The 14162-nt window shown below is 44.4% G+C and overlaps 1 protein-coding gene across 2 annotated transcripts in view; it reads left to right on the top strand.

Moving 5' to 3' along the window:
- UGGT2 (UDP-glucose glycoprotein glucosyltransferase 2) overlaps positions 1-14162 on the top strand; it is a 292503-nt gene that overhangs the window by 258523 nt on the left and 19818 nt on the right. For both annotated transcript variants that reach the window (XM_030567566.1, XM_030567556.1), the window contains 3 exons: positions 60-242; positions 1655-1815; positions 4871-4985. In XM_030567566.1, the coding sequence (XP_030423426.1) occupies positions 60-242; positions 1655-1815; positions 4871-4985 (459 nt within the window). The remainder of the gene's footprint in view (positions 1-59; positions 243-1654; positions 1816-4870; positions 4986-14162) is intronic.

Below are 14162 nucleotides of genomic sequence, written 5' to 3'. Positions count from 1 at the left end.
CTTAACCTCTGTGCATTTGCACTGTATAAAGTTATGTTTTTTTCTTTTTCCATTTCTAGGAGGTTATTCCTCACATGGCCAAAGAATATGGATTCCAGTATGAACTAGTACAATATAAGTGGCCCCGCTGGCTTCATCAACAGACTGAAAAGCAAAGAATTATCTGGGGTTACAAAATTCTTTTTCTGGATGTTCTTTTTCCACTGGCTGTGTACAAAATAATATTTGTTGATGCCGACCAGGTAGGAAACAATTTTAGAAAAATACATCTGAAAGCAGGGTTTTGCATTGGTTCATGTCAACCCTTTACCATCCATGTAGATATCCTGTCTCAGATATTGATCTCATCAGGTCTCAATAACTGGATTGGCCATCACTAAGCATTACTGAAGGTGCTGCATGATGTGGTGTCCAAAATTCAGTATGCAGCCCTTTTTACTCATTAATGAAGTAATACCTTTACACCATAGACTTGGAGCCATTGTGCTGTCTCAAATGGATGTGATGCTGAAGTTTTGATCACGTGTTCATTAAAAATCCCAGGATACTTTTTGTAAGCGTTTTGGTGCTGAATAGATACTGTTTGTAAAGCATCTTCAGAACCTTTCTGAAAGGTAAGGCTATTATATGGCCTAGATTTGCAAAGGTGACTAATGATTTGGGTGCCACAATTTTTGGGTGGCCAAACTGACATACCTAACAGTCCTGATTTTCAGAAGGGAGGTGCTTGTCACTTTTTGGAAATCATGCCTCTTTAAGGTGTGTCAGCTTGGGCATCCAAAAATGTTGGTCTATAAATCAGAGATGATGCTTTTTACTTATTATTTCTTATAGTTATTAAATGTGAGGCTTGGCAGAATTCAATTTTTATAATTTTGGCATCTATATATTTTTGTTTTAAAGCCTTTTTGCCTATTTGTGCAAAATTATGGGGTTTAAGCATTTTTTAAATTTTTGTTGATTTAAAGTTTTGAAGTTGCAGGAAATTAGTAGGTGTGTCAGACAATTATTTAATGACAGTAGACACAGATTCAAGAAGTTAAATTTTTTGCAACTATTAAACACATTGTCAGTATCACAGGTCAAAATATATAAAGTAAACATCTTTAAATCAAACTCTTAAGTTCTCAAGTAGCATCTTTCTTATTTTTCCTATCTGTAAGTTTCAGTTATTATTGATGGAAATATGTTTTCATTCATTTGTGTGTGTATGGTGAAATCGATGTTTACTGACATTTACCAATAAAAATCTAATCCTTCCAAGCCTAAATATGATCAACTGAAGCTGTACATAATAACCTGTCCCAGGCTGGCTAGCCTCACCTGTGACCGCTCATCTCCCCCAGCTGCCTCCAGCTGATCCTGATTGACTGGGAATCAGGTGGTTGGGGTCAGTTATCAGACCCAACTGGGAAGCAGGCCACAGAGATGTGCTGCAGAGGCTGACCCTACCACAGTAATAAAAAAAAGTATGCATTTTGCCCAAGCAGTAACTAGATAAACATGTTGTAACAGACTATTAGTCTAACAGACTAGACTAATTTCTGTCAAAAATCTGTGTAGTACAGTTGTCACTTGGAATATATCTATATAAAGGGGGCAAAACAACATTAAACTGCTAAATAGAAGTGTTTCCTGTTTTTCTCTTGTTTAGATTGTGAGAAGTGACCTCAAAGAACTTAGAGATATAGATCTAAATGGAGCTCCCTATGGATATGTCCCCTTTTGTGACAGTCGCACAGAAATGGATGGGTACCGTTTCTGGAAATCAGGGTATTGGGCATCACATCTTGGAAGAAGGAAATACCACATAAGGTTGAACATTAATTTATATTTTTGGACTATTTGTAGAAATGTTTAAAATTTTGGTCTTTTGTCAGTAAGGTATTCAATAACAATCAAATAGTCTTACATATCCTGAGAGAGATGGAAATAAAGCATAAAATCAATGCAACATGGATTGATTTAAATCATGATTTAAATCACTTAAGTGGAAAGTTTTGATTTAAATAATCAATTTTAATGAACTTTTCCATTTGTACTGCAGTTATTTTCTAAAGAAAGGTGCATTGTCATTGGTCAATATAACCATTAAAACATTTTGATTTACAGCTAAATAGAACCTTTACGCTACATTTGGTACATCTTTTGCCACGTAGGATGATATGCATTTATTTAAGCAATTATGTAGCTTAATACTTTCAGATTCTTATTAACTGTACATTTTTAGTATGTTAGAAAATGGTGAATGATATACAAAACATGTTACATATATACAACTAAATAATTTAATAAACAGAGAGATTCACTGTAGTCAGTAAATTAAACTGATTTTTTCAGGTTATCCTGGGAAAAATTTCAACCATCTCTAACTGAAAGTGAGTTGATCTTAAGTTCTTGAATCTCTTGAAAATGAGACAACAGTCTCCTAAGTTACTTAGTCTGTCCTTCAGACTTTTTTCAAACTAGTGGTTCTCATCCCCTCCCTCCTCATTTTTATTTATAGACTGGAAGACAGACCAGTTTTCCTGCTGTTTCAAATCCCAATTGATTTCTCAGCTTTGAATGAATTCATCCAAATGAAGAAAATATATTTTGTGCCTGCAGAATAGGCTGCTGCTGTCAAAAGCTGGTTTAATACTTCAACAAACTCTGGTTTCAGGTACTTAGCTAGTGACTTCACCAGTTCAGTGACTTTCTTTAGAACATCAGTCAGGAGACATGTATTACTTAAATGGATCACTCCAGCCATATAATTTTATTACTTTTGGCATGACTGATGGGTGATGCCCATGTCATAGAAGCATCTTCTTTTTTTCAGCAGTTAGACATTGATCCTGGTACTTTGGGTTGAGAATATTGGCAAGCAAATGAGGTGGAGTAAGTGCTTGTTCCATCCTTTTTCTTTTTTTTTTTTACTGCCTGTAATTTAACTTATTTATTTCTTCAACGTCTGCTGAAGATCTTTCCAAATTTCAACAGCATCAGCAATAGCAACCATCTTTCTGCAGTTTGACTCGGCTATCGAAATAGGTTTCAGTTTATTCAGCATATCTTCTATGTTTCTCTTTAGTCTGCTGTTGACTACTTAGTCTGTGATACTTCCATTTATTTTGTCACAATTTTTTTCACAAATTATCATCAAAATAGCTCAGTTCTTAATAAATAGCTCAAAACAGTCAACCACTGAGTTCCGCTGTACATCTTGGCAGAGAATTAGTTTGGGTGCTCCTGCTCTTTTCAGTGAAGCCAAAGCAAAGTGGTTGTTACAGAAGTATTTTGCAATTTCAGCAGCATTTTCCTTTGTTCCTGGAGTTGTACTTATATATTAAGCTAAAAAGATTCATCAAATGAGTACTGCACCTATATGTTATAAGTTTCAGGTTCTTTTATTATCTTTCTCTAAATTTCTTCCTATCTGTGCTACTTTTGCAACACTGCCTATGACAAAGCTACACACTTGAATTTTTGTTCACAGTTTGTTATAGCTTTTACTTCTACTTCCATTGCTGCTACTTTTAAATATTCTGCTGTATCAGTTGTTTTTGCAAGATTGACAACTCCATATTCTCTTGTCACACAAGCACATATTACTGGATCATTGTGTACATTGCTCCACCCATCAAGATTCAGATTAACAAATTTCTCTCCAATTTTTCGGCACATTGTTCAATTTCCTTCTCATATATTGTATCCAGTAACCTTCTAGCACACTCTCTTCTGCCAGGTGGAAAAGTAGCCTGGTCATAATGAGTGAACCATGTCTCGGGCTGCATTGTGAAGAATTTTGTCCCTTCTTCACAAAGTGTCCTGCTTTGACACCAGTGTTGCTTCTTTCTGGTTGCACACTCTGCTCCTTCTGCCTTGTTTTCATAACTCTCACCCCTACAGAAAACGAACTCACAACAATCTAAAAATTCTGCTTGTATAATCTACATATCTTTTAGACTTCAATATTTTATTTGTTTAGAGACAGAAAGGAAAGCAATTGAGAAATTAATGGGTTTCTGTTTGCTTCTCTGTCTGCATACATATGCAAGGACACAGAGAAGGGTCATTTACCTGAAATGCTGAGAACCATCCAGAAGTAAGGGCTGATAGTTACTGGGCAGATCAGTATTTTTCCATGAACCGGAGAGTAAGTTTCCATGATGGGTGAAGGCATAGATATTCATAATTTGACAACTGAGCCAGAGTTCAAGTAGGGAGAAGCTGTAAAATAGGAGAATGAGCGCACACAGATGGACTTATTGAATGATCCGGATGAGATACATGATGGTGTCTCCTGGTGTCAGAGTCTGGGTCCCAACATCTATGATGCCTTTGTTAGTCTCTTGCACCCAGTAGCACAGCCCTTGGGTCCTTCACAGGATCAAGCCGTCAATATGGTACATGACTTATTGTGACATTTATAAAGCTTAACCTCAAAAGTTAGTTTTCCCCCTGATTCTCTGTCTACATAGAAAAACAGCTTTTAACTCAAAGTTTTTGATAGAGGCTTATGGATTCAGCATGTTTATTTTTATTTAAATGTTAAGAGATTATAATAATTTTAGGCTTAACATTTTTGTATTAAATTCAGATTTCATTTTAAACAGGTTTATTTTTAAGAAAAACTTAAAATTTAAATAACACATGAAAAAATCTGATTAATTTTTTTTAATTGATTTCTTTTTATCCACCCTAAATCCATGTGGTAGATTGATTAGCACATGCTGAGTTCACTTCTTGTGTTGGGGCTTCAGCTAGTTATTTAAAATAACATTCCTTTAATGCAGGCACAGTATTTGCCTCCTTGTTATCAAGTTTTTTCCAGTTTCTAATAGATATGTCAAATTATGCAAAACTTAATGAATTTTTGTTTTTGTAGTGCCTTATATGTTGTGGATCTTAAGAAGTTCAGAAAGATTGCTGCAGGAGACAAACTTCGGGGCCAATACCAGGCTCTCAGTCAAGATCCAAACAGTCTATCAAACTTAGATCAGGTATGCAAGAGTTTAATGTCTGCCTGAAGATAAATGACATTTTTTCTTTTCTTTAAAATATTCTTCCTGTTTTTCTCAGTTTTCACTATTTGTGGTTTGCGTGTAGACTTAATTACTTTCTTACTATGATAGGAGGAGCTCTCCATAGAAGGTTTTGCAAATGCGCTTCTGTGTTGCTATCACATTACGACATTTTTAAAGTTGTGATCTGGTTACTAAAGTATAGCTAGAATTTCCAGGGGTAGGTATTTTTATTATATTTATTATCAAATAAATTATGTACATTATGCACATTTTTAGGAAAATGGAATGTCAGGTTATAGCTCTCCTACTATCTAATGTGTGTAAATCTTCTCTTTCGCAGTGTATGCAATGGAATCCAACCTACCATCTGTCAGTACAAACAGACCAAAATGCAAGGAGAGTTCTAATGGTTGATGTTTTATTTTTGTTGTTATCAGTCAGAGTTTTAGTGCAAAAAAATCCAATTCTTATTGTTGGCGCACACTGCAGCAATCATGGGATTGTGTGATGGATGGACTAGGCCGAGATGCCCTCTCAGGGAGGCCTTAGGCCACGCCTGTCCCAGGAGAGGAACAAGTCCTCGAAGCAGTCTAGAGAGCCTGCACAGGAAGTAGCCAATCAGAGGGAGGCTAAAAAGTTCTAACCAATCAGAGAGGCTGCAGGGAGCAGCCAATCAGGGCCTCAGAGAACCATATAAAAAGGAGCTGCAGAGACAGTCAGTTCCTTGCTGGAGCCAGAGGATTCCAGTTGGTGCTTCTGGCTGGCCAAAGGAAACTGCAGCACCATGAACAGATCAGTGCTGGCAGGGACCAGGAGAGCAAAAAGGAGCTTCTGGTTTGCTGCTGGGACTGAATACAAAACTTCAGCCCTTCAAAAAGTATTGACACATTGCTGAAGGCTGGCACCTTGGGGAAGTGGCCATGGGAACTGAAATCAGTTCAGATAAAGGGACATGGCAGCACATGGCTGCTATTCTGAGGGTCCCTAGGCTGGGAGTAATGGGCAGGCCTAGGTCCCACCCATAGGTTACTGGGGAAGTGGCCTACAATTGGAGAGCAATAAACCCCCAGAAGGGGATCTGAACTACTTAGTGACCCAGCTGGAAAACCAAGGCCGGGATTGTTTAAAGACTGCAGACACACCTGACCATAAGGGGCGCAATGGACAAAGTTTGAGGAAAACTGACTTAGAGGAAGGATCCAAAGAAGACGACCTCGGTCTCTCACTACCAGGAGCCAGCTCCCCAAACGCCTGGATCTCCACTAAGTCTACAGTGTCATAGGCTTCAACCTGTCAACTCGATACCATGGAGGTGAAAGACTTTTCTTCTGGTACCAATGGGGCTGTGAGATCCTGGAGCACTTAGGAGAAGCATGACTCCAGCAGGCTACAGTACCATCTGTGAAGGACACAGAAGCCCTGGACATACATTCTTCTAGCATGGCATCATCTGCATCAGGCTTACCAATGGTACTTTCTCACTCAGCTCCATCACTACTGGCAAAATTGCAGCACCAGGCACCTTTGGCCCTGGCACCTACGTACTCCAGATCAACGGTACTGTCAACCTCAACTGCTACATTGATACCAACAGACTCAGTACAGCAGGAATTTTGCTACTCCAAGGCCTTGTCAGTGTTAGATGAGCCATTGTCCCCACTATTTATGGGTACCAAACGACCAAGACTCCAGTCTCTGGATTACCATTGCTTCCTGGAGCCACAGGATTTTCTGCCCTTTTCTGCTGCATCTCCTCATTGGAGGACATTGAGGAGAATGAAGGAGACATTCAATCAGTCTCCACCTTATCAGTGGGGGGTTCCCCTCCACATAATTGCAGGAACCCATATTTCGTCAAGAACCCACATCAGGGAGGATAGAATCAGTCCTGTACCACCTCTACTCATGTATGAGCCCCTTCCCCTCCCCCCACAAGTGGCCATACTGGTATCCTTGGGCAGCATAACAACAGCAATTTGCCAGACCTTTGGCTTTATTTCACCAGGAGAGTAGGGTTGCGCAGTTTCCTTCCACCAAACCCCAACGCAAGAATACCTTTGAAAAACGGGAGGCTAGGGCAGGCAAAGAGGCCACCTCTCAAACTCCTGTTTTGTAATCATCTCCAGATGAAGCAGTCACCACCACCACCACCATCAGTGGCTGCTGATTTTCACCAAGTCCAGCATCTTGTGAAAAGGGTGGCTGACACCTTCTAGATACCTCTTTAGAAATTAAAGACTCACAACACAAGCTTCTGGACATTCTGCAGTTGGCAACACCCACGCAAGTTGTGCTCCCATTAATCAAGCATTTCTGGATCCATCAAAGACTGTGGCAAACTCCTGCCACCATCCCACCAACTTGTAAATGGATAAGAAATATTATGTTCCCTCCAGGGACTCAGAATTTTTGTTTTCCCCCCATCTAATTCCCTGGTGGTGGATACTTTAAATGAGTCGGGATAAGCAGCATTTCTCCAGGTCTACCCTGTACAATAAGGACCAGAAGAGGTAGGATTTTTTTGGCCGAAAGGCATACACATCCACACCCCAACAATTTTGGTTTGCAAACTGTCAGGCATTCATGTACAGTTAGGACTTAATAAATTAGAACAAGTTTGCAACCTTTATTGAACATCTTCCACAGGATCATAGAGAGCTCTTCCAGGGCATCAGTAAGGAGAGTCAGTTATTAGCCAGAACTTCTCTCCAAACATCTTTAAATGCCCTGAACACTGCCGCTAGATCTGTCTCCACAATGGTTGTCATGTGCAGAGCGTTATGACTCCAGCTGTCAGGGTTCTCGAAAGAGATTCAGAATACTATTGAGGACCTCCCATTTGATGGTCAGAAGCTCTTCTCTGGGACTGTGGATGAGTCCTCACACTTTCTGAAGAACTCAAGGGCCATGTTGATGTCTCTGGGTATACACAGAACAAACAAAAGGAGAATTTAGCAGGTCTCAAACTGCTCAAAGATCATGCCTGACCCAGTTCTCTGGATTTCACAGAACCACTGAACCCTCTAAGAACAGACGAAAATTCCAGAGGAAAAGAGCTTCTCACAAGTACCCAGTCATGATCAAAACAACAGTTTTGATGGGCTGGTGGAGGGCTCAACTCCTCTGTCACCTCTAGTTTGCAAGCTGCAACACTGTGCCCATCTTGGCACTTCTGGATACCTCCTTTCCCATTTTCGGAAGGTCTGACAGCATTTTACAATAGATAAGGGAGTCATGGAGGTTATAACATTGGGCTACACAATCCACTGTACGTCCCTTCCTTCCTCCGTCCCACCCCCATTTCCCCATTCCTCTTCAGGGATCCATCTCATGAGACTGAACTGAGTCAAGAGTTCCACTTTTCTCTTTTGTTTAGGAACAGTAAAATTGGTCCCATCTCCTCACAGGGGGGAAACGGTTTTATTCAAAGTATTTTTTTGTGCCACAAAAGGACGGATGATGAAGACTGATCTTAGATCTAAGACAACTGAACAAATTTGTAAAGTCTCATAAGTACAGGATGGTGACTCTGGCAGCTGTAATTCCTTCAATAAAGACAGGAGATTGATTTCTGGCCTTCAACTTACAGGATGCCTATTTCCATATAGAGACTTCCTTTCAGCCTCTCTTTGGCTGCAGTGATGTTCTCAAAGGTTCTAGCAGTAGTAACTGCTTGCCTTCGACAAGAAGCAATTTTAGTCTTCCCATAACTTGACAACAGGGTACTCAAGGACTGATCTTACGCTACAGTATTAACTTCCACCAAGACAGCTCTCTCTGTCTTTCAGGAATTGGGTATCTAACTAAACGTAAAAAAATCCATGTTAACCCCTGACAGAGAATTCACAGTAGCATATTTGGATTTGTTGGCAACCAGGGCCTTCCTTTCCACATACAGATTCATAACTTTGGCAAACCTGATTGGGACAATTCAAGGAACCTCCCATGCTACAGTAAGAAATGTTTGCAACTCCTTGGTCATATGGCAGCTTTCACCTTTGTGATTGCACTTGCAAGTCTGTACCTTTGCTGCTTTCAGGGCTTGTTCACAACGATCTGTTCCTCCACCAGAGATAACATGGACAAACAGTTACAGTTCCCCTCCACGTGAAGAATTCCCTAGACTGATGAAAAAATCCATTCAGTGTCTGTGCGGGTGTCCCTTTCATCTGACCAGCTCCAACAATATCTGAGACAACAGACACATCACTGTTAGGGTGAGTAGAACACCTCAGTACCCTCCCAATTCAGGGTAGATGAGCACCTCAGGAAGCCAGTCTGCATATCAACCTATTGGAACTCAGAGCAGTCAGGAATGTCTGCCTTCCTGGTGCTCATAGGTACAGATTGTCTCTTTGTACTGAGACCTACTCAGTCACTGGACTCCCATCTGTTCCCCATATTGCCCGAATCACTGCCTTTTTTGCCTGGGGCACCTCCACTAGATGATGTTGAGGATGATAATGGAGACTTCCCTTTAATCTATTCTCTCTTGGGCTTTCCTACCCAGCCATTTGAGAACTCGTTGTTTGATACCCACAGAGAGAGGCATTTCAGGTAAGACATCATAGCTAGTGGGAACAACTTTGGATGATACTCCCCATCCCCTCTACTACGCCCCCACCCCCACCCCAATAGCAATACCTGGGACCTCTGGGTGGCATAATGACAAAAAATTTCCAAGGCATTTTGATGCACATTTTGACAGTTTATTGCACAAGTTGAGTAACCTTGTCATCTTCGCGTAGTGGCCTTAGGGCTGCTCCACTTCAAGTAACTCCTTCGGAGTATCACCACAAGGGGGCATGAACTTCAGAAGCAAGTCTAAGACTGTACAGCAGAACCCATCAGGATAAGAGACATACAGTCCCCTCCACCACAGCCCATTCTTCAGCAGAAGGAGGCATTCTAGGAGCAGGAAGCTAGGGCAGATGAGGAAAAATTACCATTCCTTGTCATCAGATGTTGAGGAAGTTAAGCCTCCACTCCTGCCTATGATCAGTGATTTCCCACCATTTCAGGACCTCATAAAATGGGTGGCAGACGCTCTGCAGATACCACTTAAAGAAGTCAAGGAATCAAAAAAATGTTTACTCACCTTCTCATAACTGTTGTTCTTCGAGATCTATTGCTCATATCCATCCCAGTTAGGTGTGTGTGTGCCGCATGCACAGTCGTCAGAAAGTTTTTCCCCTAGCAGCACCCATCGGGTTGGCTGTGGAGCCCCCTGGGGTGGCATTTCCATAGCACTCTATATTTGACCCTGCCGACCCAGTGCCTCCTCAGTTCTTTCTTGTTGGCTACTCCAGTAGAGGGGAAGGCAGGTGGATCTGGAATAGACATGAGCAACACATCTCAAAGAACAACAGTTACAAGAAAGTGAATAACTGTTTTTTCTTCTTCGAGTGCCCATAGAATGGGCCGTGAGAGCCGGGGCTGAAACGTTGGCTAATTTGTAGCAGGTGCGGATGCAGAAGGTAATCCGCAATGAGATCCTCTGTGGCAAGACTGGGAGACCTTTCATATGGTCAGCCACTGCCACAAATAGCTGTTTTGACTTCCGGAACAGCGTCATGTGTTCGATGTAAAAAGCGAGTGCCTGTCAAAAGTCCAGAGAGTGGAGCCTTTCCTCTTGGCTGCTTGCATGAGGTTTAGGGTAGAACACAGGCAGGAAAATATCCTGGTTGGAGTAAAATTGGGACACAATCTTTGGAAGAAAAGCCGAGGGAGGCCTAAGCTGCACCTTGTCCTCGAAGAAGACCATGTATGGAGGGTCAGAGGTGAGGGCCTTAAATTCCAAGACCCTCCTTGCCGAAGTAATGGCAACTAGAAAGACAACCTTCCATGATAGATACAGGAGTGAACAGGTTGCCAGTGGTTCAAACGGAGGTCCCATCAGTTTGGAACTAACGAGGTTGAGATCCCACACAGGGATCAGCTGCCGAACCTGTGGGTTAAGATGCTCCAGGCCCCTGAGGAAGTGGCCAACCATGGGGTTGGCAAAGATGGAGCAACCGGCTGCTACCGGGTGGAATGCAGAGATAGCTGCCAGGTACACATTGATGGAACAAACAGCCAGCCCTTGCTGCTTGAGGTGTAACAAGTACTCCAGGATGACAGGAATGGGGGCCTGCAACGATGGAGTACAGCCCTGGGGGCACCAGGTCCCAAACCTTTTCCACTTTGCCAGATAGGTGGCCCTAGTGGAGGGCTTCCTGCTGCCGGGAAGAACTTCCCTGACCAACTCTGAGCACACGAGTTCCATAGGGTTTAGCCATGAAGCTTCCGGGCCATGAAGTGGAGAGACTGGAGGTTTGGGTGACTAAGGCGACCATGGTCCTGGTTGATTAGGTCCAGGAACAGTGGTGGTAACGTGATCAGAGTGTCCACTGAAAGTTTCATGGATATGTGGAAGTAAGCATCCTTGACATCGAGGGCGGCCTACCAGTCTCCTGGATTGAGAGATAGAATAATTGAGTTCAAGGAGACCATGCAGAACTTCAACTTCTTCATGAATCTGTTGAGGCCTCGTAGATCGAGGATGGGTCAGAGACCCCCTTTGGCTTTGGGGATTAGGAAATAGCTGGAGTAGAATCCCTTGCCCTTTAGCTCCTGAGGTACCTCCTCCACTGCCCCTGTACAAGGAAATGCTCATGAGAGGTACCTCCTCCACTGCCCCTGTACAAGGAAATGCTCATGAGAGAGAGGGTCCCTGAAGAGGGACAGGGGCGTGGGGATGGGAGGAAGGGAAAGAGTAGAATTGGAGAGAATAGCCCACTTCTACTATGCAAAGAACCCAGCAGTCTGATGTTATTTGGGACCAAGCATGGTAGAAGTGGGATAGACTATTCAGGAAATGGGTGATGATCTGGTCCATAGTCTGGTACGTTGTCCTGGGCACACCTTGAAAAGGCCTGATTAGAGACCAAAGAAGTGCATATCTGGCCCTGGTTGGATGAGGGCTGGGACTGCTTGTGCCTACTGTTCCTACCATGCTTCCTAGAGAAGTCCTGTCTAGGATGTGGCAGGTAGGGACACTGAGAGGGCTGCAGCTTAGTGTTTCCACTGAGTAGCCGGAGTATGGACCCCCACCGACTTCAGTGTAGCCCTCGAGTCTTTAGGGCTCTGTAGCCTAGAGTCAATCTGCTCTGAAACTGGCCCACTCCATCAAATGGCCTGGAGGGTCTGATGTACCTCGGGTGGCAGCCCCAAGGCCTGCAGCCATGAGCTGTGCCTCATGGCGATACCGGAGGGCAAGGTGCGTGATGCTGAGTCTTCAGCATCCAGTGAGGCCTGTAATGAGGTCCATGCCACTGCCTTACCCTCCTCAACTATAGCCCCAACCCCTCCGCAGGTACCAGCTCTCTGAACTTCAACACAGAGTTCCAGGAGTTAAAGCTGTACCTGCTCAGGATTGCCTGCTAGTTAGCAATCCTGAGCTGCAAAACTCCGGTAGAGTAGACCTTCCGGCCGAAAAGATCTAGTCTTTTAGAGTCCTTGGACTTGGGGGTAGGGCCTTGCTGCCCCTGCCTCTCACATTCGTTCACCGCCACCACCACCAATGAGCAGGGCTGCGGATTCGTATAGAGGTACTCATAACCCTTAGAGGGGACAAAGTATTTCCACTCAACACCCTTTACAATTGGAGGAATAGAGGCTGAGGTCTGCCACAAGGTTTTGGTGTTGGCCTGAATGGTCTTAATAAGAGGCAAAACCACCCTTGATGGACCTTCCGGGGCCAGGATGTCCATCATCGGGTCCTGCAGCTCTATCACCTCCTCAGCTTGCAGGCCCATATTACGCACCACCCTGTACAGCAGGTCCTGGTGGGCGCAGTTGTCTTTGGGGGGCGGCCCTAAGATGGAGGTCCCCACAACCGCCTCATTCACGGAGTACGATGAGGCCAGTGGAGGGGTGGGAGAGGGACACAACAGGTTCGTCCTGACCCTCCTGATCCCTTGGGGCATCCTGCCCTACCTCTTGTGCTGAGTCAACTACCCCAGGATCCACTATGGGAGTAAGGGTTGGCTCCTGGGAAGATAGGGTGGCCGGTGTTATGTCAGCACTGTAGGAGTGGGGCAGCTAGCCAAAGCCATCAGTGCCCTGTGCTTGGATAATACAGACTGGGAGCCCTTAGATATGGTGCCCTGAGCCTAGTGGTATGCCCAGAGGGTCCAAAATAGCAACTGCACTGGTCCCTGCCTCTGCGCGAGCCATGGCCCTGCATCCACGTCAGGCCTCTTATGGACTGACTGGCTCTGGCTCTGCTCCAAAGTATTTGGACCGGTTCCTGGATGACTGGTGCCGGGAGCAGGACCTCCACCATGTCGGGGAGCAGTGCTGCGATGGAGTAGTGCCGCGAGTGGGATCATTGATGCAAGTCCAACTGGTGCTGCGGGCCAGAGTGGCGCTGGTACTCAGAGCAATGGCTTCTCTCCGGTGGCCTCAGAGATGCCAGTGCATGCATCATTGTGGGCTTGCCTTGAGACGGTGCTGCGCACTACGGTGCTGGAGGCTTCTCCTGGGGGACTGGGGACGATGGCGCCATCATGGCAATTAAGTCCCTCATGGCTTCGAAGGTGTCTGTGGTGGATGGTAGCTCCACCTCTACCATCTGGCTCAGGAAGTCCAACAGCACCAGACTTGATGGTCTCCTTTACACGGCTGAAGTAGATGGTGCCAGCTCCTGAGCTTTTCATGCCTGGTGCTCCTCCACGGGATGCACTGCAGAGGCAGTCTCCAGTGCAGCAGGTCTTGGTCCCAGAGATAGACCTCTGTCCTGCTTCCAGTGCCGCTTCTGTGGCTCCGGAGAGTGAGACCGGTGCCGGGTAGATTCTACTGGCTTTGGTGCCGGCGACCAATGGTACCGAGGATCTCTGTGCCCAGAGTCTTTCCTTGGCCCTGCTTCTCTAACGGAGGCTGGAGCACTCTGCGCCAATGATCTCTGCGCTGGGTCCTGCTGCCCCTAGGCAGGCTGCGGTGTCAGTGCCGCCTCTATAAGGAGCTGTTTTAAACACAAGTCCTGCTCCTTTTTAGTTCTGGGATGGAACCGTTTGCAAATCTTGCACCAGTCCGACTCGTGTGCCTCCCCCAGACACTTGAGACAAGAGTCATGGGGGTCGCCTGTTGGCATGGGCTTGTGGCAAGACTTGC

The sequence above is a fragment of the Gopherus evgoodei genome, chromosome 1 (genome assembly GCF_007399415.2).
Source record: "Gopherus evgoodei ecotype Sinaloan lineage chromosome 1, rGopEvg1_v1.p, whole genome shotgun sequence".
Classification (NCBI taxonomy): Eukaryota; Metazoa; Chordata; order Testudines; family Testudinidae; genus Gopherus; species Gopherus evgoodei.
Note: the sequence above shows the minus strand (reverse complement) of the source record. Positions and strands in the feature narration are given on the sequence as shown.